We start from the raw sequence: 24,884 nt of genomic DNA, 5'->3' as shown, positions 1-24,884 counted from the left end.
GTAAGCCATTGAGACTCAGCTCTGAGAAATAAACGTCGTGGTACCAATTTCGACGATTCAGTTTAGGTGCCTAAATTGAACTGCCCTGCGTTTGGATCGTTTATGAAAAGATCATGGTAGGCCCCCTGTTATTTATGTTTTGCAATTTCATTTAAGTTTATAATATTTTATTGAAACAGAGTCATCCTTGTTAATTCTTTAGAGAACATAAGCATTTCATAGCGCATCGATGAACCGCATTCTACATCCCTGTAAAACAATTGGGATAAGGATTAACCTATAGTTTTTATTTTATTTTTGGAAAGAATAGGATACTTTAAGATACCTTTTTTATTGATTTTGAATTTGGATGAGTATTTAATTTTTATATTTTTTTTTACGAAATACGCTGGATAACGTCACATTGAGACAGCCACGTTCCTTTGCCTAGAAAAATTCAGGTCGTACATAACATAATCTGTGGCATTACATTTGACAATAGTTCAAGCACGGCTTAGAGTCCTAAATGGCAAATAGTTTTATTTATCTCTCTGCTTTTAGCTTCGATTATTCCTGTTTATTTAATGGTGTGATAGTAAATAGATATTTTTTTATTAAATTCTTTTGTATTTACTTGTAACGTAGTAAATTAATAAATTAATTTGTAAAAATACATTCGAAATCACATCATCATCATCACGTCAGCCGAAAGGCGTCCACTGCTGGACATAGGCCTCCCCCAAGGCTCTCCACTCAGACCAGTCTTGTGCTTTCCGCATCCACCGCGATCCCGCAATACCCTCCCAATTCCGCAATTGGAAATACTCGTATACGTTTAAGGACGGGTGCGCATCATGTGATTAAAGTTCTATCTTCGTCACTCTTTGCTATTATAAGCCGGACAGGAACATTTCAAATTGTCAATTTGCTTACGAGTGTAGACCTGCTTTATAACTGTCTTTGTGACGAGACACTGTAGGGGTCAAATGAGGGTCATTACTTAAATTTTGTTTATTTAATTCAATTTATCACATTTCTGCAATCTGATTTCCGAAAACGCTTCACAAAGCCTATTTCTCCAAATAGTTTTCGATTTATTATATGTTGTCAAAAATTGGAACATCCCAATTTCTAATGTACCTATTTCTAATTTATTTATTTCTAAATTACTTTGTAATAGCATATCCATCCATCCATAGCAGCCCTTAATTCGTCCGTCTTCGGACATAGGCCTCCTCTCCATTTCTCCACGCCTGGCGATCGACAGCCATATGCATCCATCCTCCACCCGCCTGTCGGCAGATATCGTCCTTCCACCTCATTGGTGGTCTCCCTCTACTGCGAGTGTTTTCACGAGGTCTCCACTCCAGTGTTCGCCTCGCCCAACGATCGTGGTTCATCCTGGCAATGTGCCCTGCCCATCTCCACTTATTCCTCTCGATCTCTTCCACCACGTCCCGAACTTTAGTGACTCGTCTGATCCACTCATTCCTTTTCCGATGCATGACAGTTATCCCGAGCATTGACCTCTCCATTGCTCTCTGTGCAACACGGAGTTTCTCTGCAGACTTCTCTGTCAGTGTGGTGGTTTCCATTCCATAAGTGAAGACGGGCAAGACACACTGGTTGAAGATTTTGGTTTTAAGGTGCTGGCGAATCTTCCTTGACTGAAGGACTGACTTATTTGCACCGAAGGCCGCCCACGCCTGCGCGATCCGACGTTCTATTTCAGCCACTTGGTCCTCAGAACCAAGCGTAATCCTGTGCCCGAGATACACGTAGCTGCTGACGACCTCGAAAGGCAATGGACAGCCTCCGGCTCCCGGCGGTATGTTGGTCATGATTTTTGTTTTGGTGACGTTCATCTTCAGACCAATTTTTAACGATTCTCGTTGTAGCTCATCAATCATGACCACCATGTCGCCGACATTGTCCGTAATCAGTGCGATGTCATCCGCGAATCTTAGGTGGCTTAATCTCTCTCCATCGACTACCAAGCCCTTATTGCTCCAGTCCAGTCCCCTGAAGATGTTCTCAAGAGCGGCGTTGAACAGTTTTGGCGATATGGTGTCTCCTTGTCGTACACCCCTCTCTAGTTTAAATGGCTTTGTTAGTTTATGAAGACATACAGAGGAAGTTGCATACTGCTGAAGATGTTTAATAAGCTGTATGTATCTTTCGTCGACTCTGCAGTCTGCCAGTGCCCCTTCCACTGCCCACGCCTCGACCGAGTCAAAGGCCTTTTCATAGTCGACAAAGGTGATGATAATCGGCTTATTGTACTCGTGGCATTTCTCTATCACAGTTTTCAAAGTCTGCAGATGATCGTTGGTCCCAAATCCAGATCTGAAACCAGCCTGCTCCCTAGGTTGGTTATCATCGAGTTTCTTACTCAGCCTATTCATGATGACCCTGGTAAACAATTTGTACATGTGTGAGAGGAGACTTATTGGGCGGTAGTTATCCAATTTTCGTATATCCCCTTTTTTATGAAGCAATATGATCACTGCGTTATGCCATTCGCTGGGTACTCTGCCATCAAGAATGCAGTTTGTGAACAGAAGAGCTATAGCTCTCCAAAGGTCTGCTGACCCCAACTTAAGCATTTCGGGAATGATGTTATCTTGGCCCGGCGATCTTCTGTTCTTCACTTGCCTCAACGCCAATTGCACCTCCTCAATGGTTACATCAGGTATTTCTTCAGAGCCTACATTTGCGATAGTGGATCTTCCAATTTGTACATTAGATGATAGGTAAGAAGACTGTACTTTGCTCTTGTAGAGGTTCTCATAGAATGTCTTCGTTACTTCCAACAGATTTTCCCTATTTGTAACGACATTACCCCTCTCATCCAGTAATTGAAAAATCTCTTTCCTTCCCTTGGAAATTTGGGCTCGCAGCACTCGTTTGCTGGTATTCCTTTCGATCGCTTTAGTGATTTGTGCTTCCTGATATTGGATGAGGTCGGTCTTGATTTTCTGACGAATGTTATTCTGGAGACTACTGTACTCCGGTGTATCTATAAGATTTTTAGTTCTTAGTTCGCGACGTCTTTCCATGAGCTTAATAGTCTCTTCGGTAAGCTTCTTTGGCTTGAAGTTGACGTCGCGAGGTGTTACCTTTTCCAGGGCCTCTATCATGATAGTAGTCAGATGCTTATTCAGTTCCTCTATTGACAGCAATCTCAACCGATCATAGTTGGCCAAATGGTCCTCAACATATTGCTGATATTCCTTAAAGTTGGCTCTAATTATATCCGGGGCTACATCGCGCGATATGTGCTTCCGGGTGAGTTTTCGTCGTTCCGTCTTAAGATCTATTGCTAGGGTTGCACGAACTAGACGATGGTCGCTTCCGGTGGTGAAATTATTGAGCACTGACACGTCATGTACAAAATCTCTGCGGTTGCTTAAGATGTAATCATATTCGTTCTTATGTATTCCATCTGGATGTCTCCATGTCCATTTACGCTGGGGTTTTTTAGCGAAAAAGGTATTCATAATGAACAGGTTGTGTTGCAACGCATAGTTGACCAGTGCAGACCCTCTGATGTTCCTTTCACCCAAACCAAATTCCCCCATACAGTTCTCAACGCCTGATTCCTTATTACCTACTCGGGCATTAAAGTCCCCAATAACTAGGTTATAGTGTGACTTGCACTGCCGTGAGGCCTTGGTGATGTTCTCATAGAAATCTTCCACCTTGTCATCCGTACTTGAGCTAGTAGGAGCGTATACCTGAATGATCGCCAGTGTATATTTTGATGATAATCTAATTTTAGCATACGCCACTCTATTAGTCACGCAACCAATTTCCAGCACCCGATCCTTTATTTCTTTGTTGACTAGGAAGCCGACTCCGCCCATGCCCTTACGCTCACCCTCCTTGTAGTATAGTAGGTTCCCCGATGGTAGCGTAATGAGTTCTTCGCCTTCCCTACGGACCTCGCAGAGTCCCAGGATGTCCCACTTAACTCGTTGTAACTCGGCTTCCAGCTCTAAAAGTCTATCTTCCGTGGACATTGTTTGTATATTGTATGTTGCAATGTGTAGTTGTTTATGGCAGTTGGTCAACTCCCAGGGATTCCTTGTCGCACCCCTGCCCCGTGTCACCTGGCTACTGCTCGAGCCAGAGAGTGACGGAGCGCTGGGAACTCGGGGTCGATATGTATTTTGTGCAGTCATGATTTATGGGAGGGGGGATAGCAATAATCACCACGTCCGCAACGACGGGTTGGTGATCGCAGTACTGCATCCGGTCTTGATGGACTCCATCGCCGCGTGCAGGTGTTCATTTCTTCGGTCGTATACCTCCCACTGAGGTGCGCCGCGAAGAACGCTGACAGGCTGCTGCCCTCTGCCAGGGCAATGCACTTATTTAAATGGCGGTGCAAGCTCGCCATGTCATAAGGTATTTACGGGCCATGTGGTATTTCATGGAGATAACTGTGCCACGAGATACCCCGCCACACCCTGGTACCTTACCGCCTCGGTCCGGGACTGCTTATTTGGTAAACCTTATTCGCAGCTATCCTGTATATCTACAGGACGATCCACTATCCGCCACCTGTGGACCCGGTAGGTAGCTGAAGGCTCGCCCCTACTAGCACTACTAGTAATAGCATATATAATTTACTTTATATATAGCTTTTGTAGTCAAGATAATTGTAATTAGGTATTATATTTTGTTTTGAAAAACTAATTTTCTGCCAAGTTTGTTATTGCGCATTCTTCTTGGCAATGTTGGTCTTTCATCTTTAATGAAGCACTGACTGCATAAAAAAAGTAACAAGCCCTTTGCGCCTACTTACATAATAAATTTTATGGTTTTTGATTTTGAAACTAAGTATTAACTAAGTAACAAATCGCAAACAAATCACTAAATCGATCGAATTGTCTTTGCAAACCCCTAATGGTTTTAAAAGACCTATCCAACGATACCCCACACCATAGGGTTGGATGAGAAAAAAAAATCACCCCCACTTTATGTCTATGGGAGGTAACCAAAAAAAAATTTGTATAATTTTCCATTATACCATTTTGTCGGCATAGTTTACATATATATCCGTGCAAAATTACAGCTTTCTAGCATTGATAGTTCCTGAGCAAAGCCGCGGACGGACAGACAGACAGACAGACATGGCGAAACTTAAAGGGTTCCGTTTTTGCCATTTTGGCTCCAGAACCCTAAAAAGGCCCCTGCGGCATTGTGCCGAAGATGCTGGCAGCATTTCCTCGTTGAATCGCTAGGCTAATTCTTTGAGCGAGGTAGCTGTATTCATTTCACAAAAACAAGTCCACTTACCTATCTATTTTAGGGAATTCTCCAAGAGATTTTTTTTGTCCCACGTTGTAACGAATTTTTTTTTTCTTTCTTTCTTTGTTTCTCCCTTTCTTAAATGTCGTAGCACATTGATAAGCTCTGTGTACTGCGCCATTCTTTTGTAACTAAAACGCTTTATTAGTCAAAAGGTTTTGAAATAATTGTTTAAGTGTTCGTAATTGTTTCGAGTTCGATCTGCGGCCGTCTCTGCCTGGGGAAACTTTAAATATTGTAATTAAATTAATTCTAAGAGCTTGATAATTAAAATCTATTTAAACTGTGAAAGCAGAGGTTATTAAAGTTTTTAAACAATATACGTAATACATAAATGTATTATATTGTTTAAAAACTCAGTCTTTGTCGGACCCTAAGGCTGCTTGTAGACGTCTGTTGTTTCACCGGACAACGTACCGTTTTATTTGCCGGACTTGCGGTGTTGTATGGCTAAGTAGCCGGACAAGTGTCCGGTGCGTACACACATTCATGGTTAGCCATACAAAACCGCAACTCCGGCAATAAAAACGGTCCATTGCCCGGTGAAAACGACGGACGTATGCAAGTGGCCTTACTGATTACTCCTCTCATCCACTCAAAGGTTGACTGGTAGAGATCCCTTAAATGTATACGTCCGCCTTTGTACAAGTATCTCATAGTTTTTCAATCGTGTTTTGTTTCTTTTCTTTTGTGCCATAAAGAGTTTACATACATACATACATAAATTGAGTTATATTTAGATCGTGTTTGTTTGGAGAAGATGCATGTTGTGTCCCGTAAAACCTATATCGAAAATACAAACTGAAATATAGATGCACAGAAAAACCACGACCACGACGGGATGACCGTAAAAGTAACAAAAATTTGGAATTAAAATAAAAAACACAAAAATATTCCAAAAACCAATCTTAATTTGATTGCTTAATAACGATATCTCTTGTCCGAGTGAGCGGTTAGTTCCGATGGAGTACCGAAAAGTTTCTCGATGAGGGCTACGGCATAGATGTCGCTAGTGTCACTGCTTAAGTGGCTAAATAAGAAACAACACAAGCTGAGATATGAGGTGCATAAGAGAAATTCGTGTCTGTATCGTTGTCCAGCGGTGGTGTAGCGGTATAGCACACGGCACGGAATGCCGAGGACCTGGGTTCGATTCCCAGCGCTGGTCTTATTTTTCTGATTTTTCTGTGCATCTATATTTCAGTTTGTATTTTCGATATAGGTTTTACGGGATGACCGTAAAAATAACAAAAAATTTGAAATTGAAATAAAAAATACAAAAAGATTCCAAAAAACCAATCTTAGCTTGCATATTTTTTTTTTTACCAAAAACTTATATTCAAACATTTCTATTGAATGAGTCGAATAAATAAATCTGAAGAATGACTGAAAAGCGATATCTTCTACTCCATTTTTTTCAGTTTAGTAACACCACCGCCACCACTCAAAATCAATGCGTATGCGACCCCACCTGCATTGCTCCATGCGCTCGCGCACGCCCGCAGTCGCTCGCCACTCTCAAAATGTGGTGGTACCTAGCAGTGATTTGTTTAGTGAATGTTGCTGCGGGACAAAACACTACCGGCAATGGTAAGTTTATTCTAATTGATAATTAAATTTAATTAATTTATTTTAATTTTGTAATTTGCTATCTGACAGTAAATAAAATATAACGTGATTAAATTATTAATTAGGTAATTGAATTAAGACTGACTAAAAGCAAAAAAAAAACTGAAATGAGAATGATACTTAAATATTCTTAAATACTGATAATTAATTTAATAACGTGATAAAAGTGTTTCTAACTAAGTTAATGCTGGACAATGTAATAAATATCTATAACTGTTTTTTTTTTAATTCGTTCGTTTCAATTTAAAATTATCAATCGAATTTTTTTATAACTTATTAAACCAAATTTAAATTAAAAAAACGTTAATTTTACTATATATGTACATCCTGATTGATAAATAATTAAATTAATCATGAATTATATACTTAATGTATTAAATGATGAATGTGAAAATCGTTTTATATTAAATCGTTCGAGCATTTAAGGTACAGTCAAGAAGCAAAGATATCGACACGGCCTTAATATTAAGAGCATAAAGTCGTGTATACATAATTTTGTAACTTTGGCCGTGTCGATATCTTTGCCCTTGACTGTACCAATTATACGAATTTTATGAATTAATTTCGGGTTTTGCTCCGCTTACCTTCATTCTAGAGCAGCTCGATATTTCGGCACAGTCGCATGCGCCATGATCACGAGACGACTAAAATCAATGTACGCGGAACAAAACCCGAATTTAATTGATAAAATTAGTACGAGTAATAACCGCGATAGTCTAAAATATTGTGTACCAATTATACGTATGCAAACCTTTTTAAACTGAAAGAAGACAGGAATCCAAGCAGATGTTTTCAATTATCAACATCGAATACACAAAAATTGTAGGCACAGGGTGATTCGGGAGACGTGAGCATGACAACCCTACACCCTCTGTAATTGATAATGGATCGTTTACAATCTAAGTAAAACCCCCACACTTTTAATTGCAGTGGCCATGCCCTTAGTAAATAACTAGCTTTTGCCCGCGGCTTCGCCCGCGTGCAATTCGGTTCTCGCGCGCCGTTCCCTCGGTAACTGTATTTTTTCGGGATAAAAAGTATCCTATGTTACTCTCTGGCACATAAACTATCTCTATGCCACCTTCCTCCGTTTCGACGTGAAAGACGGACAAACATACAAACACACACACTTTCGCATTAATAATGTATGGAGGCATTTATAATATTAGTACGGATTAAATAGAGGTACTTACGTTCTCTTTTCAACATTTGAAAGAATTAACGTAAATCCCCAAATTCACTATTATTGGGACCCATTCAAAATCGTATGGGTCAAAAATTCTCATTAATTAAATATTATTATTATTATATTTATCCGTTGCCTAGTATCCATAGTACAAGCTTTGCTTAGTTTGGGACTAGGTTCAATTGGTGTCAAGTGTCCTATAATATTTATTATTATTATTATTACTTATTTTTTATGTTCTTGTGAAAATGGCAGCTTAACCTTTCGGATGCGGAAAGAAAACAAATCTGCATTCCAAAGTCGTTTGTCTCAATTCATCATCATCATCCTAGCCTATATACGTCCCACTGTTGGGCACAGGCCTCCTCTCAGAACAAGAGAGCTTGGGCCGTAGTTCCCACGCGGGCCCAGTGCGGATTGGGAACTTCACACGCACCATTAAATTGCTTCGCAGGTTTGTGCAGGTTTCCTCGCGATGTTTTCCTTCACCGCAAAGCTCGTGGTAAATTTCAAATGTAATTCCGCACATGAATTTCGAAAAACTCAGAGGTGCGAGCCGGTCTTGTCTCAATTAATGTAAATTAAACAGATTAAAATAAAAAACACTAAGTAAATTTAAAAAATCAAAAACCTGAAATCTAAAAGGAAGAAAACAAGTCTAGTGGTCTAGAACTCTGGTAAATAGCTATTTAAAAGTTCAACAGTCGGGACCCATAAGAGTTTTGGAGCGTCACGATTTAAAATGGGTCCCGACTGTTGAACTTTTAAATAGCTATTTACCAGAGTTCTAGACCACTAGACCTATTTTCTTCCTTTTAGTTTTTAAGGAAGTCAGGTTAATTGTATATTTAAATTACTTAATGTTTTATTTTATACTTTTTTTTATATTTCTGAGAAAACGGAAGATTAAAAGTGTGATATATTTAGAATGGGCTAATTATTAGCTTTCATTTGAAAAAAAAAATTTTTTTTTTATGCCCACCATATTTTTGTCGCAGACGCCGTATTGAAATATTATAGCCGATAGCCTTTGTCACTCCGACAATTAAGACGGATTTTAACATATGATACCTCATATGTTAAAATCCGTCTTGCCGTTTAGGCTGCAGCGAGGACCAAAGAAATCGACATACATACCCACATACATACATATATACATACGCTCGAAAAACATAACCCTCCTTCGGGCATTCGGGTGAAAACAGAAAAACCTTTTGCACAGCGTAAAAATGTACCTCTACCTAAAATAACCATTTTCCTTAATGTTGCCTTTAGATGAAATAACCTTAATCCAAACCAGGCTTTTACCGGAAAAGACGTAAATAAAGTGGTCATCAGCCTTCTATAGTAAACTTAAAATTAACATATAGATATATCTACGGCATCCTTTGTTTTGTTTACTCAGAATACAACGCATATTACACACATTTACGAGTATACAGGGTGTCCCAGAAACCAACGACAAACCGTTGAGAGCTGATAGAGCTGTTCAAAAGCTTTCGATTGAATCCCCCATGTATGTTCAGAGATTTTTAGTTGTTTCGGAGATATTGATCATTTTAATCGGAGTTTTTGTAATTTTTCCTTAAGTCCATTTTACGAAAAATGCTCAAGTTTATGCGTTATTTTAAAAGTTTTTCAGTAGTGCCTTTCATAATTAGAATCACTTTGAGCTAATGAAGTTTTTAAACCCATTTGCAATTATTTTTTTGGGGTCAACTTTTTTAGTAATCACATAAATTGGTTTCTCCATACTTGTGTTTGCCGTGTACTACACCACCTATAATCTTTACTTTTCACCTATAAACTTGAGCATTTTTCGTAACATGGACATAAGGAAAAATGCCAAAAACTCCGATTAAAATGATCCATATCTCCGAAACAACTAAAAATCGCAAAACATACATGGGGGTTAAATCGATGGCTTTTGAGCTGCTCTATCAGCTCTCAATGGTTTGTCGTTGGTTTCTGGGACACCCAGTATAGTTTCTATAAAGCCTCTTAAGCCGTGGTCCCCTAGTGGTTTTGACCTATGGCCTCTCAAGCAGAAGGTCGTGGGTTCAAACCCCAGCTCGCACCTCTCGAGTTTTACGAAATACATGGGAACTTGACACACCATTAAATTTATTCGCAGGTTGTGCAGATTTCTTCACGATGTTTTCCTTTACCGTAAAGCTCGTGGTAAATAAATGTGATTTCTCAAATAAATTTTGACAAACTTAGAGTTGCAAACCTGGATTTGAACCCACGATCCTCTGCTTGAGAGGCCATAGCTCAAACCACTAGGCCACCACGGCTGTATACGAATAATATTTCTTAGTATTATACACTATTTACAAGCGTAAATTATCCTTTAAAAATAAACCTTTTAGTAGCACTAACTGTAACAGATATGGGGGACGTTGGGGGTCAGTACTTTAGGTAATAATGTACGATTAACGTAACGTATGTCCCCGTGTCCCGGGATTGTCCTACTTCTCCTCACTGGGATCTTTAGATTATTTTGCCCAGGACTTGATGACGAAACATGGTTTACAGGAATAATCACAAGGTGTGAATTAAACTAAAACTTCAAACGCGCCAAAAATATTTTTTCATTCTAAGTTAGTTGGTTGCATTTATTTTCGAATATCTCATTATCCCAAAAAATTTTCCTGTTTTCCTACTATAGGTAGAGTCATTCACGGTGACGCGTGCCGTGGTTCTTATTACAATGTCATTAATGTCTAATTTTGACAAAATCACGCGTCTTCGTGGATGGCATTAGGTATAAGTCAGTAATCGCGGGTAGATTGAGCTCTGCTGCTTTTGCAGTTTGGAAAATACGGCAGCTAACCGATGTGGCGACGGCACGGTTGGTGTATTTTGCATACTTTAATAAGTAGCATTATTTCGTACGGCCTTATTTTATGGGGATCTGCTGCAGACATTGAGTAAAGTTTTATCTTACAAAAGAGAGGAATTAGAGCAATTTATAATTTGAAGACGCGTGAATCTTCAAGATCTTTTTTTAAGGAAACAGGTACCTTGCCGTCGCTTTATGTTTTTGAAATAATCATATATGTAAGGAAGAACATGTGTGATTTTCCCACTAACGTCGATAAGCCACAGGCTCCTAAAAACACAGAGAAGCTTAAAGATCCATCTTACAGACTGTCTAAAAACCAAAAAGTAATTTCTGGGAAATTGCATACGTTTTTATAATAAAATTCCAAAAAATATTATAATAGAAACAGATACAAAATTGAAATCTATTGCCAAGAAGACATTAATATCTAAGGCGTATTATAATGTTAATGATTATATCATGGACAGGGATATTTGGAAATAATTCCGATCCGCATTAGCGATCCCTTCAAATAGCGAACCTACTGTGTTAAAAATAAAGTTGTGTTCAATACTTGTGATGTATACATATCAATTTTAATAATATTGTAAAAACTGTTTAAAAAAATATACCTCGTTGAGTTTCTTGCCGGATTCTTCTCAACAGAGGTTTTTCCGAACCGGTGGTAGTTTTTTTTTTTACATTCATAAGTGCTTGTGTTGAATAAGCCTAAATTGAATAAAGATATTTTGACTTTGACTTTGACTAATTCTATTTGATATTATCTAACACTACACTCGTTTGTACCAATTTGTAAGTTGTGCTTCGTCGTAGAAGAAAATCATAGTGACAGCAAAACGGCCAGTATTAATTATATAATATGAAACCTTGAACCTTGCTAACATTATTTTTAGACTGGGAACAGTAAAAAAACCGGCCAAGAGCGTGTTCGACACGTCCAAGATAGGGTTCTGTAGCCATTACGAAAAAAATCAAGTAATATTATGTGCGTTATAACACAATTAAAACACTTACTACAGTCTTAAAATATATTACCAGAAAAAGAGCGTATCTTCACGGCACTTACGTCCTTTTGTTGAGAAGCGCAGTTTTTCGGCAATAACTAAAAACGGTATATCCGATCATGTTGAAACCAATTTTCGTTGAAAGTATTTATTAACCTTTCCATATTTTTTGGACAAACGGTTTACAAGATAGAGGGGGGACACAATTTTTGCTACTTTGGGAGCGATTATTTCCGGAAATCTTGACTTAATCAAAAAAGTTTTTGAGAAACCTTACTATCTTTTCAAAAGAGCTGTCGAACTATGTGCCACACGTTGATGCGAGTTAATAAAATTTTTTTTTTAAATTTCTGATACGTGTATGGAGTGCCCCCCTATAAATATTTATATACTTATTTATTTTTGTAATTTAACTACAAAACTAAATAACGGCTTTGACAAGACATCTGTACTCCAAATTTCATTGATATACACAATTTCGAGTAAAATGCCTGTGACATACGAACGGACGGACAGACAGACAGACAGACAGACGGACTTGACGAAACTGTAAGGGTTCCGTTTTTGCCATTTTGGCTCCGGAACCCTAAAAAGGGATTTAAAAACTCAAACACAACCTGATTTAAAACATAGTGTAATCGATTTTACTCCCAATTCTGAGCAAACTTTGTGTTTTTCAATTATTTAATTAACACCTTGTATAATGGTACTGCAAAAACAATGATTAATGTTGCGTATCTGACAAGAGACCAAACTTTACAGAAGAGCTTTAAAATTAAATGTCTTTGTCAATTAAATGGCATACGTTACGCGGCATCGACAATTTTCTGTTCAAATAATGATTTTTAATACAAGCTTTTTTTCTGAAGCGTGAAGGAATAAACAAAATGTCATGGAAATACTCTGACATCGTGATCTTCATTGAACTTGATTCGTTTTCTGTAATCTGTTTGGAAAGAGAAAGACGCTGATATTTTTCAAATTTCGCTACGATTATTAATTAATGAATTATAAGTTTTTTAATATGTGCTTATTCTAAAAGGGCATAACTCCAAAACTACCACACAATAGATCTATTACTTTTGTCTAGTCTCTGTTAAAAAAAAAGATCACGTAAATCTGACGTAGACGTTCTCAAAATTATGACGGCTCCTTTTTCTGGTGAAAAAGGCAAAGGAAACATCTATTCTGTGGTAGTGTTGGCAAATTCAGATATATTTTTTCATTTTTTTTAAATATGGAGAAATAAATTATAAGTAATAAATATTTTCCCATGTTCAGGAGGCAAAACTCTTTCGATTCCTGTAGTAATTTAATGGTAGTAAAACAAAATGAAATCTTGTCAATTTCGTGATGTCGTGTATCAGGGTTAAAAACCTCGTGGTTGAGATTTCGTGATTTTATCCCGGTGAATATAATGTTAAAAGTAGCCTGCGTGTCATTCCAGATGTCTCTATATACATTTCAAATTTCATTTAAATCCGTCCAGCCGTTTTTGCGTGAAAGAGTTACAAACATACACACACATACTCACCTACTTTCGCATTTGTAATATTAGTAGGGTACAAAAATTGCTCATATGAACGTTTTAGGTAAATATATATATATATGAACTACTAACACTATCACTATCCGGCGGGCATTATGCAATTTCCGGGATAAAAACTATCCTGTGTCTTTCCCCGGGACGCAAACTATCTGTATATTGAATTTCATCTAAATCAATATGTATACACAGTCTTAATGTTAAGTGCATAAAGTCGTGTATACTTATTTTTGTAATTTTGGCCGTGTCGATATCTTTGCCCTTGACTGTATGTATGTGCATGTCTTTGGTCCTCGCTGCAGCCTAAATGGCTAGACGGATTTTAACATAATAGTATAAGGTATCTTTGGTTTCTTCATAACTGTCGGAGTGTCATAGGGTATAAAAATATTTCAATATGGCGACTGCGAAAAAAATATGGCAGAAAGCTAATTATTAGCCCATTAAAATATATAGGGATTATTATACTTTTAATCTACCATTTTCACAGAAATATCAATAAAGTATAAAATAAAACATTAAATTATAAAAAAAAAAAACACCCGACTGCCTTAAAAACTAAAAGGAAGAGAATAAGTCTAGTGGTCTAGAACTGTGTCAAGTGGCTAATTTAAAGTTCAACAGTCGGACCCCTTACCAAGAATTAGTTAGTTAGTCACGATTTGAATGGGTCCCGACTGTTGAACTTTAAATTAGCTACTTGGCACAGTTCTAAGGAGACCACTAGACTTATTTTCTGCCTTTTAGCTTTTAAGGCAGTCGGGTTTTTAGGGTTCCGGAGCCAAAATGGCAAAAACGGAACCCTTATAGTTTCGCCATGTCTGTCTGTCTGTCAGTTCGTCCGTCCGCGGCTTTGCTACGGGACTATCAATGCTAGAAAGCTGTAATTTTGCACGGATAGATATGTAAACTATGCCGATAAAATAGTACAATAAAAAAATCAAAAAACATTTTTTTGGGTACTTCCCGTAGACGTAAAGTGGGGCTGATTTTGACCCTATAGTGTGGGGTATCGTTGGATAGGCCTTTTCAAACTATTAAGGGGTTTGCTAAGACGATTTTTCGATTCAGTGATATGTTTGCGAAAAAATCAACTTTAAAGTGCTAATTTTCATGAAAATCGATCGTCCCCCCCCCCCTCCTCTAAAATCTAAACCGCTGGTGGAAAATTTTGAAAAAATCAGGATGGTAGTAAGTATAATCAAACTTTCAAGGAAAACTATAACGGCTAAGTTTGCTTGAGAATTATTATTATTTTATGAGTAAATATCAGCCTAAGGTATAAAATATACCTAAACTTGGAAGATTCCGTATAAAATACGACGAAATCCTTAGAACAATATTACTTAATTTTTTCGTAATGGCTATGGAACCCTATTTTAGGCGTGATCGACACGCTCTTGGCCGGTTTTTTTTTTGATAAAATTTTTGCTCAGAAGTATAAGAAGTTGACTGTACCTTAAACGACCCAATAATAAATGTTCGTATTGTTCATTATTATCCTTATGTCTCTAAGTGTTTTATAATAATGATAAGGTTAATTGCAACGACCTACCGCGTACGCATTGAAACGTGTTTGTGTCATTTAATAATACTTGGAGATGCGACCGCACGTATTATTAAACGACGAGCCATCCCCGCGGCTTTGCTCGCGAAAACCATTAGAACTTGCAGTTGAATTGAAATCCCGGACTTTACTATTTAATAGCACATTTTGTTTAAAGGGCGGTAAATAAGGAATTACGAACGAGAGTCTATTAGAACGAGGGCTTTAATGAGTCGATGTTCGTAATTCTACTACTGCCCGTGCGACATACAATGTTTTTCACCACATTTGCGAGTAAAATTTTATATTTGTAAAAGAAAAACTGATATTGTTTCAAAAATTGCCGATACCGCTGACTGCGCTCTTGCCCCCAGCAGCAAGTGCCCGACGTGCAGGTGCTGCAGCACGCCCTGCAGTAACAAACTCATTTACCTACTTTGGGCTTCATGACAAGAAAATTAGTACGGGCAATGACTCATTTACCAACCACGGGCTTCATGACAAGCACATTAAGGTCGAGGGTTTTATTTGGGGGGTTGCAACCAAGGTAGCCTGCATGTTACGACACTGTTTACGAGCAAGTGTGATGAAAATAATATTATGGAAGCATTTTTTATGTGTTTTAGGGTGAAAGAGTAAAAAGGTCGCGGTTTTCGCGCTTGTTTTTCAATAATACGCTGTCGGTAGTAAATAACACCAATGTACTTATTTACACTTATTATTATTGTTAAAAAATCCGAGTTTTAAATGTAGAAAATAAACACGAGTGTCATTAGGTAACATCTTAGTTTTATTAAAAAAAAAGATTATAACAAAAAATTAAACCGACTACAAACTCGTGCTGAGGCACCGACTTCAGACTGGTAGAAAATTATTCCTATTATTATTGGCCTTCAACCAATGCATATTAATTAGCTAAATTCGGACCTTAATATTTAATTTGGGTCATTTTAATTGTTTCGTTTCTTATTTTAAATCCTCTGTCTCCGAGAATATTCTCGTTTTGAGCAGAATATTTCAGAATATTCTCCCTGAGAGAATATTCTCTGGACCCATCACTAACTGGAATATATGCGCATACATCATCATCATCATCAGCCAGAAGACGTCCACTGCTGGACAAAGGCCTCCCCCTTAGAACGCCACAATGAACGACAACTCGCCACTTGCATCCACCGGTTTCCCGCTACTCTCACGATGTCGTCAGTCCACCTGGTGGGAGGCCTGCCAACGCTTCGTCTTCCGGTTCGTGGTCGCCACTCGAGGACTTTTCTCCCCCAACGGTTATCTGTTCTTCAAGCGATGTGACCTGCCCATTGCCACTTCAATTTACATATTTTTCCAGCTATGTCAGTGACTTTAGTTCTTCGACGAATTTCCGTATTCTGGATTCTATCGCGCAAAGAAACTCCACGCATAGCTCTCTCCACAGCTCGTTGCGTGACTCTGAGCCTCTCTAAGAGGCCAACAGTCAAGGACCACGTCTCAGCGCCATAAGTCATCACTGGCAACACACACTGGTCGAAGACTCTAGTCTTCAGGCACTGCGGAATATTGGATATGCGCATACATTTTAATGTTAAAATTCCAGTCCAGAATTGGCTAGTGCTTTAATAATTTAATTAGCCCGTTACTTAGATTATCAATTTATCGTATACAAGGTGCTAACAAATTAACGATAACATAAGAACATAATAACATTTTAAGGGGTGTTAAATTATATCAGAACAATTAACTTTAGATATTTTGATTTTAATATTAATATTTTTTTTTGTGCCAATTGATTTACTTTATACTTATTATTTTAATTTGCATGTTGATGTATCGGCTGAATACTGTTACCAATTTTGTTTAAATCTTCTTCTACTTTGCCATCCAGTAGGTTAAGAAAGAAATTGTCGTGTCGTATCAAGTGTCCTATCATGTGTGACCATGAGGAGGGGCGATTACTCCATCGACTCTTAAATTTAAGAAGAAGAAGATCATCTTCTTGTGCGTGTTCTATGCAAATAAACATTTCTTTTTTTCTTTCAAGAAAACTTTCATACAATATTTTTGTTTTAATTTCCTGAACAAATAAGTAAATTGTCATTCCGCCCAAACATAATCCTGTGCATTTGCATGACAAGATATTTACCACTTTCTGTCAAGTGTCGCCGTCGTTTGTCATAAACGTCAACGATTGGCGGGAAAATTATTATGTACTAGGCATTATGTGACTTGATTCGCGCTGTCACCGTCCATCCTCCATTATCTCATATTTCGTTTTCTAGATTTTTTTTACCGTACAACGGCAAAACCTACTAGACACTGGCAAAATTGTCCCAATTGCACAGAGCCACATTGAAAAAAAAAAACAAAACATATTATGTGACTTTGACATTTATTTATCTAAGTGAAGTGGCCAGTTACTTGTGACAGTTAAGATAATCAAAGAACTTTTAACCACTAACTATTAATTAACTCATTAACACGGTGTTTTTACGCAGCAAAGTTGATTTTCTAACTATCTCCAAAATTAACACAAACTTATAAATTCATATTTTAGGCCGTGCATTTGGCCGAAATTCGATTAAATGTAAGAAAGAAAAAAAATATTGCCACAAAAAACACCAAATAATACAAGTCGAACATTCGGCACTAGAAAAAATACCTACTTGTACTATTTCGACTGAAGTTAATAGAAAGCATGTCTGTCATATCAGTAAAATATGCAACAAAATGAAATAAACTTAGTACTTACCTATTCTTTTATTAACTATCTTGGTTACAATTCGTTAATTACATAAGAACTATAAAATGTATATATTTTGGTTCACAATTTTCACAAACTAAACATTGAGAAGCATATTTTTTTTCGTTAGCCATTTGCTATGTCCCACTGCTGGGCAAAGGCCTCTCCCTCGGACTTCCAACTTCCCCTGTCGGCAGCTAAGTTTTGCCAGTCGTTTCTGAATGCGTCCAAGTCGTCCCGCCACCTCCGTCTCGGTCTGCCGCGCCTCCGTTGACCATCTAGGGGCGCCCACTGGGTAGTAACCTGTGCCCATCTCTCCGGGTGCATGCGGCAGATATGGCCAGCCCAGTCCCACTTCAGCCTGGCGGTTTCTCTCCCGACATCTGCTATGCACGTTTTCGAGCGCAGTGTGGTGTTCCGGATCCGATCTGTTCTTTTGATACTCAAAATGCTGCGCTCCATAGCCCTCTGGCAAACCTTCAACTTGGACTTCTGAATTTCGGTTAAGGACCATGTTTGGGCACCGTAGGTTAAGGTGGGCAGTATACAAGAGTCGACCAGTTTCCGCGTAAGTGACAGTGGAAGGTTGCCCTTCAATAGCTTCTTCATGGACAAGAAGCTCTTCCAGGTATTGTCGATACGTCTGTCCACTTCTTTATCCTGCCTATTGCTGAAAGATACTATCTGGCCCAAGTAGATGTACTCGTCGACGTATTGTATGACGTGCCCGTTCACCTCAATCCTACGTTTTGTGCTGTTGGTCATAACCTGTGTTTTTCGTCCGGTTCATCAGAATCCCAACCCGAAGGCTCGCAGAGCTGAGATCTTGCAGATTTGTTCGAGCTCTGAGGCCGTAGAAGAAAAAAGGACTATGTCGTCGGCGAAACGAAGATTTGTCAACCTTTTTTCGCTACAATGACACCCCTTGCCTTCCAGACCACCGCCAGGCTTTTGAGATCTCTCCAGTGAGCTAGTGAATAGCTTGGGTGATAGCGGGTCGCCTTGTTTAACGCCTTTTTCTATGTTAAACGACTGGCCAGATAAATTGTTGAGATTAAGGTTGGCTGTGCTGTTGTTATAAATTGATTTTAGTAGATTGATGTACGTTGAATTAATGCCTTGGTTGTGGAGCGCTGTTTCTATTGCAGAATGCTGAAGGCTGTCGAATGCTTTGGAGTAGTCCACAAATGCTAAGTAAAGAGGTTTATTAAACTCGTTATATTTCTCTATGAGCTGGTTGAGTGTGTGAAGATGATCCGTAGTCGAAAATCCGGGGCGAAATCCTGCTTGCTCGGGCGGCCGGTGCTGGTCGAGCTGTCCCAACAATACGATTTTCTATAACTTTAATAAAGGTCTTATAGGCATGTGAGATAAGGCTGATTGGTCTGTAGTTATCAATGTTGCACTTGTCACCCTTTTTGTGGAGGAGTATTATGTTAGAATGGCACATATCTTTAGGATATTTACCAGAGCTGAGTATGAGATTGAATAGCATAGTGAGATGGGGAAGTAAAATCTGTTTTCCAAATATAAGAGTTTCCGTGCTGATTCCATCAGGCCCTGGACTCTTATTCATTTTCATGCTTCGAAGAGCCTTATCCACTTCGTTTTCTGTGATTGGGGGGATGTTGTCAGCGCAAAAGTAGTCTTCTAAATTATAATTTTTGGATGGGTCAGAATAAAGTGACTTGTAAAAATCCGTACAGATTTGTAATATTTTCTGCCTATTGCTATGCTTGTTGCCATTTCCGTCCCTCATGTTGGTAATCCAGGGCTTTCCTTTTAAGATTCCTTGCTTGGCCGCTCTAAGTGATGTATTATTAACAAGTGCAGTCTTGACTAGATTGGTGTTGTTGTCTCTGATATCCTTTCTTATACTTCGTTTAACTATTTTATCTAATTTTCGGAATGCTATTGAACCTAAGTTTTCACGAGTTCTTTTTTCTATTAGAGAAATGGTATTTGCCTTTAATAACCGCAATTTATTAGGTCTGTTGGAAAATTTATTGCTGGCCAACTTTATACTCTCTAAAAATGTTCTTATGCTTGAGAAGCATATTGTATTTTTAAATTATTAACGTGTTTCAACAATAAAAATTAACAATCTCTTCTTATCTACGTACTCGTATTTAAAATTTACTAGAGGCAGGTCATTAATACGAAGTTTTTTTGCCGAATTTTGCCGAAGGCCGAATTTTTTTATTTTTACTGAATGTTCGGTCAAAGTTCGTATTCGGTTCAAACCAAATTCGGCCCATCTCTAGTATTTAGGCAAACTAACCCAACAACCTTTTGAAATATTCCTGATTTTTTAAAAATATACATGGATGATTACATGAGTAGTTACTTATTTTACAATTCACTGTCGCAACTAAAATAACTTCAAAATTGATAACCTTGCGTCGAGGCTGCGTTAGCACACCGTCCTCGATGCTATAATCACTGTTCCATTCACTTCGACGGTAAAATTAATTCTTAAGATCAATAACAATAATAAACAAACACTAGTCAAACTCGACTCGACTAGTCCGAAACAGTCGAGCAAGTCCGACTGTGTGTGTGTTCCGCTTCAATCATTTTGTAGAAGTATTGTTAGTAGTTTACACATTATACAAATGAAAACCGGCCAAGAGCGTGTCGGACACGCCCAGGATAAGGTTGCCGTTACGAAAAAATCAAGTAATATTTTTCTAAGGAATTTAAAATTAATAAATCAAATCACTAAATTAAATTGTTCAACTCACGATTGTAAGCCAGAAATGGTCCGACTAGTTTCGATCATTTCGGAAGATCTTTTATAGCCCCGTAATAATTTTAAAATACCTATACAACGATACCTCTCACTATAAGGTTAGAGGAGAAAAATCACCCCCAGTTTACGTCTATGGGTACACTATAAATAACCTACAATTTGTATTATACCACTTTGTCGGCATAATTGCTGTATATATCCATGCAAAATTACAACTTTCTAGCACTAATAGTCTCTAAGCTAAGCCACGGACGGACGAATAGACAAACAGACCGACATGGCAAAACTTTATAGTTCCGTTTTTGCGATTTTGGCTACGGAACCCAAAAAAACTGCCACGCACATTAAGAAAGCTACCTCTAGCAAAATCAAATAGATACCTGAATGTTTAGCCACGGCCAAGGCTCGCTACCGCAATATCTGCGGCTTGCGCAAGCGCAGGCTTGCGCCACGCCGGCCGCGCGATGCCCGGTTACTTACCACACCGCATTCTGCTTCATACTTCGCCAATTTTCACAATTAATTTAATGAAAATAAAACCTAGGTAGGGTGAAGCAGCGTTTCCACCAGAGATGTGCGAGGATGTATTTTACATTAACCAATAGAAACGCTTCATTTAAACATCTTCGCATAGCACATCTCTGCTGGAAACAGCTGAGCGGAGCGAGGCGAGGTAAATGAACCGTTTCTATTGGTTAATGAGAAACATATTCCTCGCAACACATCCTAGCACATCTCTGGTGGAATCGCTGCTTAAGGCATGGTTTAGACACAGGGTGCCTCTGACCAAGGGGCTTTATATTCATACTAGCGTTTACCCACGGCTTCGCACACGTATACAGCAGTTGAATTGAAATTCCTGATTTTAATTACATCATGGTTTTCATTGACGTTAAATTAAAACACCCATGCCAAATTTCAAATCTAAACCCAGCGGTTGTTATTTTGAGATTTTATCATTATCCCGTAGAAATATCGGGATAAAAAGTAGCCTATGTGTTATCCCAGAAGTCCAAACCGTACCAAATTTCATGACTCTAAGCACAGCGGTTACTAGTTTGAGATTTTATCCCTATCCCGTGGGAACATCGAGATAAAAAGTAGCCAATGTGATATTCCAGGCGTACAGCTACCTACATACCAAATTTCATGACTCTAAGCCCCGCGGTTGTTATTTAGAGATTTTATCCCGTGGGAATATCGGGATAAAAAGTATTATGAAACTACCGTGAGACTCACTCATATTAAATATAACGACCCGGATAACTCACGTCTTAAATCGAGTTTAGCTCGACATGTTTCGGGCTAATCCGTAGCCCTTCGTCTTCGGAGCAACGCGACTCAGCGGCTGCTGCAACACGCGCACACTCGATTTAAGACGTGAGTTATCCGGGTCATTATATTTAATATAAAAAGTATCCTATGTTTTAACCCAGGTTATAAACTAACTTTTTGCCAAATTTCATCTTAATCCGTCCAGCCGTTTCGGCGTGTAGAAGTAACAAACATACTCACTCACAAACTTGCACATTTATAATATTAGTAGGAGTAGGATTAGTAGGATTCATTTATTCGTTACAACCATCATGGTATTATGATATGAGATGACAAATAAACATTAGAGAGCTACATGGAGCCTGCTAGGGCAAAAACTTACCTATCCTTTACTTATTCTAGGATTGATGCTAATATTAACAATTGATAAATGTTTATCCATCAACATCTATGTACCTTACGGCACTAGACAGGCTGTTTGGAACAAAACGCGCGGTGCATCAATATTAATATATAAATAAATATCACGGGACAATTCACACCAATTGACCTAGTCCCAAAGTAAGCTTAGCAAAGCTTGTGTTATGGGTACTAAGCAACGGATAAATATAATTATATAGATAGATACATACTTAAATACATAGTAAACACCCAAGACCCGAGAACAAACATTCGTATTTTTCGTACAAATATCTGCCCCGACATGGGAATCGAACCCGGGACCTCAAGCTTCGTAGTCAGGTTCTCTAACCACTAGGCCATCTGGTCGCCTATTACTTTGACACAACCGCTGTCACGGACGTAAACAGACTCTACTGAACTGTTCACAAAACCGCGCTGTTTTTGTGCGCCGTTTTAACAACATGCAGTCTAGTACATAGATGTCAACGTGTTTATCAAATCTCAAATGTCAAATGCTTCAAGGCCCCGTCCAAGCAAAACTCTGCCTTGGTACATTGAGACAGGATAAAACGGCCATGTCTGATACCTAAATACCATGTCTGATGTAACAACTAACCTTTGAAGATCAATAAATTATCTAAATTCAAGTCATTTCGCCTCGGGTTTTTAGCGTATTTAATTAATTGCATTCATCTTTTTTCATTTTATTAGTAGCAAAATTTTAGTTTTGAAACTCATACGTAAGATAGTTGGTTCGATAAAAGAAATGCCAAAGTCGTCTCTAAATAACTTAACCAACCAAAAGTTGAAAACCCCCGACTATGTCACTTCAAAGTTTAATATCTCAAAAACGGCTAAACCGATTTTGAAAGAAAGAAGAAAGGAAAATAATAAGAAGTGTTGCCGCTATAAAAACTTCCCGGCTCAGCATATCGCTGGTTGAACCAGCACTGGTCTTCCGCCGGGCCACAGGAGAGTGAAATTACGGAAATCATACAAAACAAACACAAAAATATTTTGAACAAACATGTCTAAGCACCATCGCTAGAAAACCAGTTTTCAAGTAAAAAAAACTGAATACAAATCGGTCCACCCGTTTAAGAGCTAAGGTACCACAGACAGACACACACACAGACACATGGACACACACATAGCGGTCAAACTTATAACACCCCACTTTTTGCGTCGGGTGTTAAAAACAAAATAAACGTACAGTTAACTATATTCGGATTATATTTTCTAGTAGTGTGCTTTCAGAAATTATTCCCTTAGTACGGTAACGGTTGATAAGGTGTTGCAATTAAAAAATAATAAAAACACTAATCAATATAATATATATTTATTTGACACGAAGCCGCGGTGGCCGAGTGGTTTGACCTATGGCCTCTCAAGCAGAGGATCGTGGGTTCAAACCCCGGCTCGCACCTCTGAGTTTTTCGGAATTCATGTGCGAAATTACATTTGAAATTTACCACGAGCTTTACGGTGAAGGAAAACATCGTGAGGAAACCTGCACAAACCTGCGAAGCAATTCAATGGTGTGTGTGAAGTTCCCAATCCGCACTGGGCCCGCGTGGGAACTACTGCCCAAGCCCTCTCATTCTGAGAGGAGGCCTGTGCCCAGCAGTGGGACGTATATAGGCTGGGATTATTATTATTATTATATTGACACTAGCCTGTTACCCGCGACTCCGTCTGCATAGAATCCGTTTATCGCTATCCCGCGGGATATGCCATTTTCCGGGAAAAACACTATCCCATGTCCTTCCCCGGGACTCAAACTATTTATATACCACATTTCATCCAAATCGGTTCAGTGGTTTGACGTGATGAAGTAACAAACAAACAAACACACTTACAAACTTTCGCATATATAAGATTAGTGAGAAGTGAGATGAGATTTGTGAGATTGTATTAAGACTAATAATAATAAAATAACCTCACCTAAACGAATTAGAAAAATTTTAAAACCCCCGACCGGCATTATCATTTTAAAGTTCAATACGTCAAAAACAGCTAAATAAATATTATAATTTACTTTATTAACAAAATAAGGTTAGGTCTTATATCTACTTATATCTAGGTGGCAGTTGGTGGCAGGTGGTAGGACCTTGTGCAAGGTCCGCCCGGATTGCTACCACCATCTTGCTCGCTAATCCTGCCGTGAAATAGCAGTGCTTGCATTGTTGTGTTTCGGCGTGGAGTAAGACAACCGGTGAAATTACTGGCACTTGAGGTACCCATCTTAGGCCTCTAGGTTGGCAACGCATCTGCAATGCCCCTGGTGTTGCAGGTGTCTATGGGCGGTGGTGATCTCTCACCATCAGGAGACCACTTGCTCGTTTTCCATCCAGTCGAGTAAAAAAAAAATTTAGACCAGCTATGGTTTATTAATAACCAACAAAAAGTCGGAAAATCCCCCACTTTGTCACTTCAAAGTTCAATATCTCAAAAACGGCTGAACCGATTTGGAATAAACATGTCTAAGAACCATCGCTAGAAAACTTGATTTCAAATTAAGACAGACACATAACGGTCAAACTTACAACACCCCTCTTTTGGCGTCGGGGGTTAAAAAAACATAAATAATTAACTGTCGCTAACAATAAAGGCCTTGAGCCTTGGGGGAGGCTTATGGCCAGCAGTGGACGTCTTTCGGCTGACATG

At 38.6% G+C, this 24,884-nt stretch overlaps 2 protein-coding genes across 2 annotated transcripts in view; one reads left to right on the top strand and one right to left on the bottom strand.

The window, feature by feature from the left end:
* Nucleotides 1-216: 216 nt before the first annotated feature.
* Nucleotides 217-4,001, bottom strand: LOC141440159 (uncharacterized). The gene is made up of 2 exons (XM_074104622.1): nucleotides 1,206-4,001; nucleotides 217-249 (listed from the first exon to the last, which is right to left on the bottom strand). The coding sequence occupies exons 1-2, from the start codon at nucleotides 3,999-4,001 to the stop codon at nucleotides 217-219; spliced, it is 2,829 nt and encodes a 942-aa protein (XP_073960723.1).
* A 2,781-nt stretch (nucleotides 4,002-6,782) lies between these two features.
* The window catches only part of LOC141440314 (nose resistant to fluoxetine protein 6-like), a 48,569-nt gene continuing 30,467 nt past the window's right edge, over nucleotides 6,783-24,884 (top strand). Inside the window, 1 exon segment of the mRNA XM_074104797.1 lies at nucleotides 6,783-6,885. Within this exon segment, the coding sequence (XP_073960898.1) occupies nucleotides 6,819-6,885 (67 nt within the window). The 5' untranslated portion in view covers nucleotides 6,783-6,818.

Source organism: Choristoneura fumiferana, chromosome 22, assembly GCF_025370935.1.
Source record: "Choristoneura fumiferana chromosome 22, NRCan_CFum_1, whole genome shotgun sequence".
Lineage (NCBI taxonomy): Eukaryota > Metazoa > Arthropoda > Insecta > Lepidoptera > Tortricidae > Choristoneura > Choristoneura fumiferana.
Note: the sequence above shows the minus strand (reverse complement) of the source record. Positions and strands in the feature narration are given on the sequence as shown.

Bases quoted from the DNA above. Each gene is read 5' to 3' on its own strand.
- LOC141440159 (XM_074104622.1), bottom strand. From the start codon at position 4,001: ATGTCCACGGAAGATAGACTTTTAGAGCTGGAAGCCGAGTTACAACGA. The intron at 250-1,205 runs GTCCGAAGACGG...ATTGTTTTACAG, and splicing joins GAAATGGAGAGGAGGCCTAT to GGATGTAGAATGCGGTTCAT.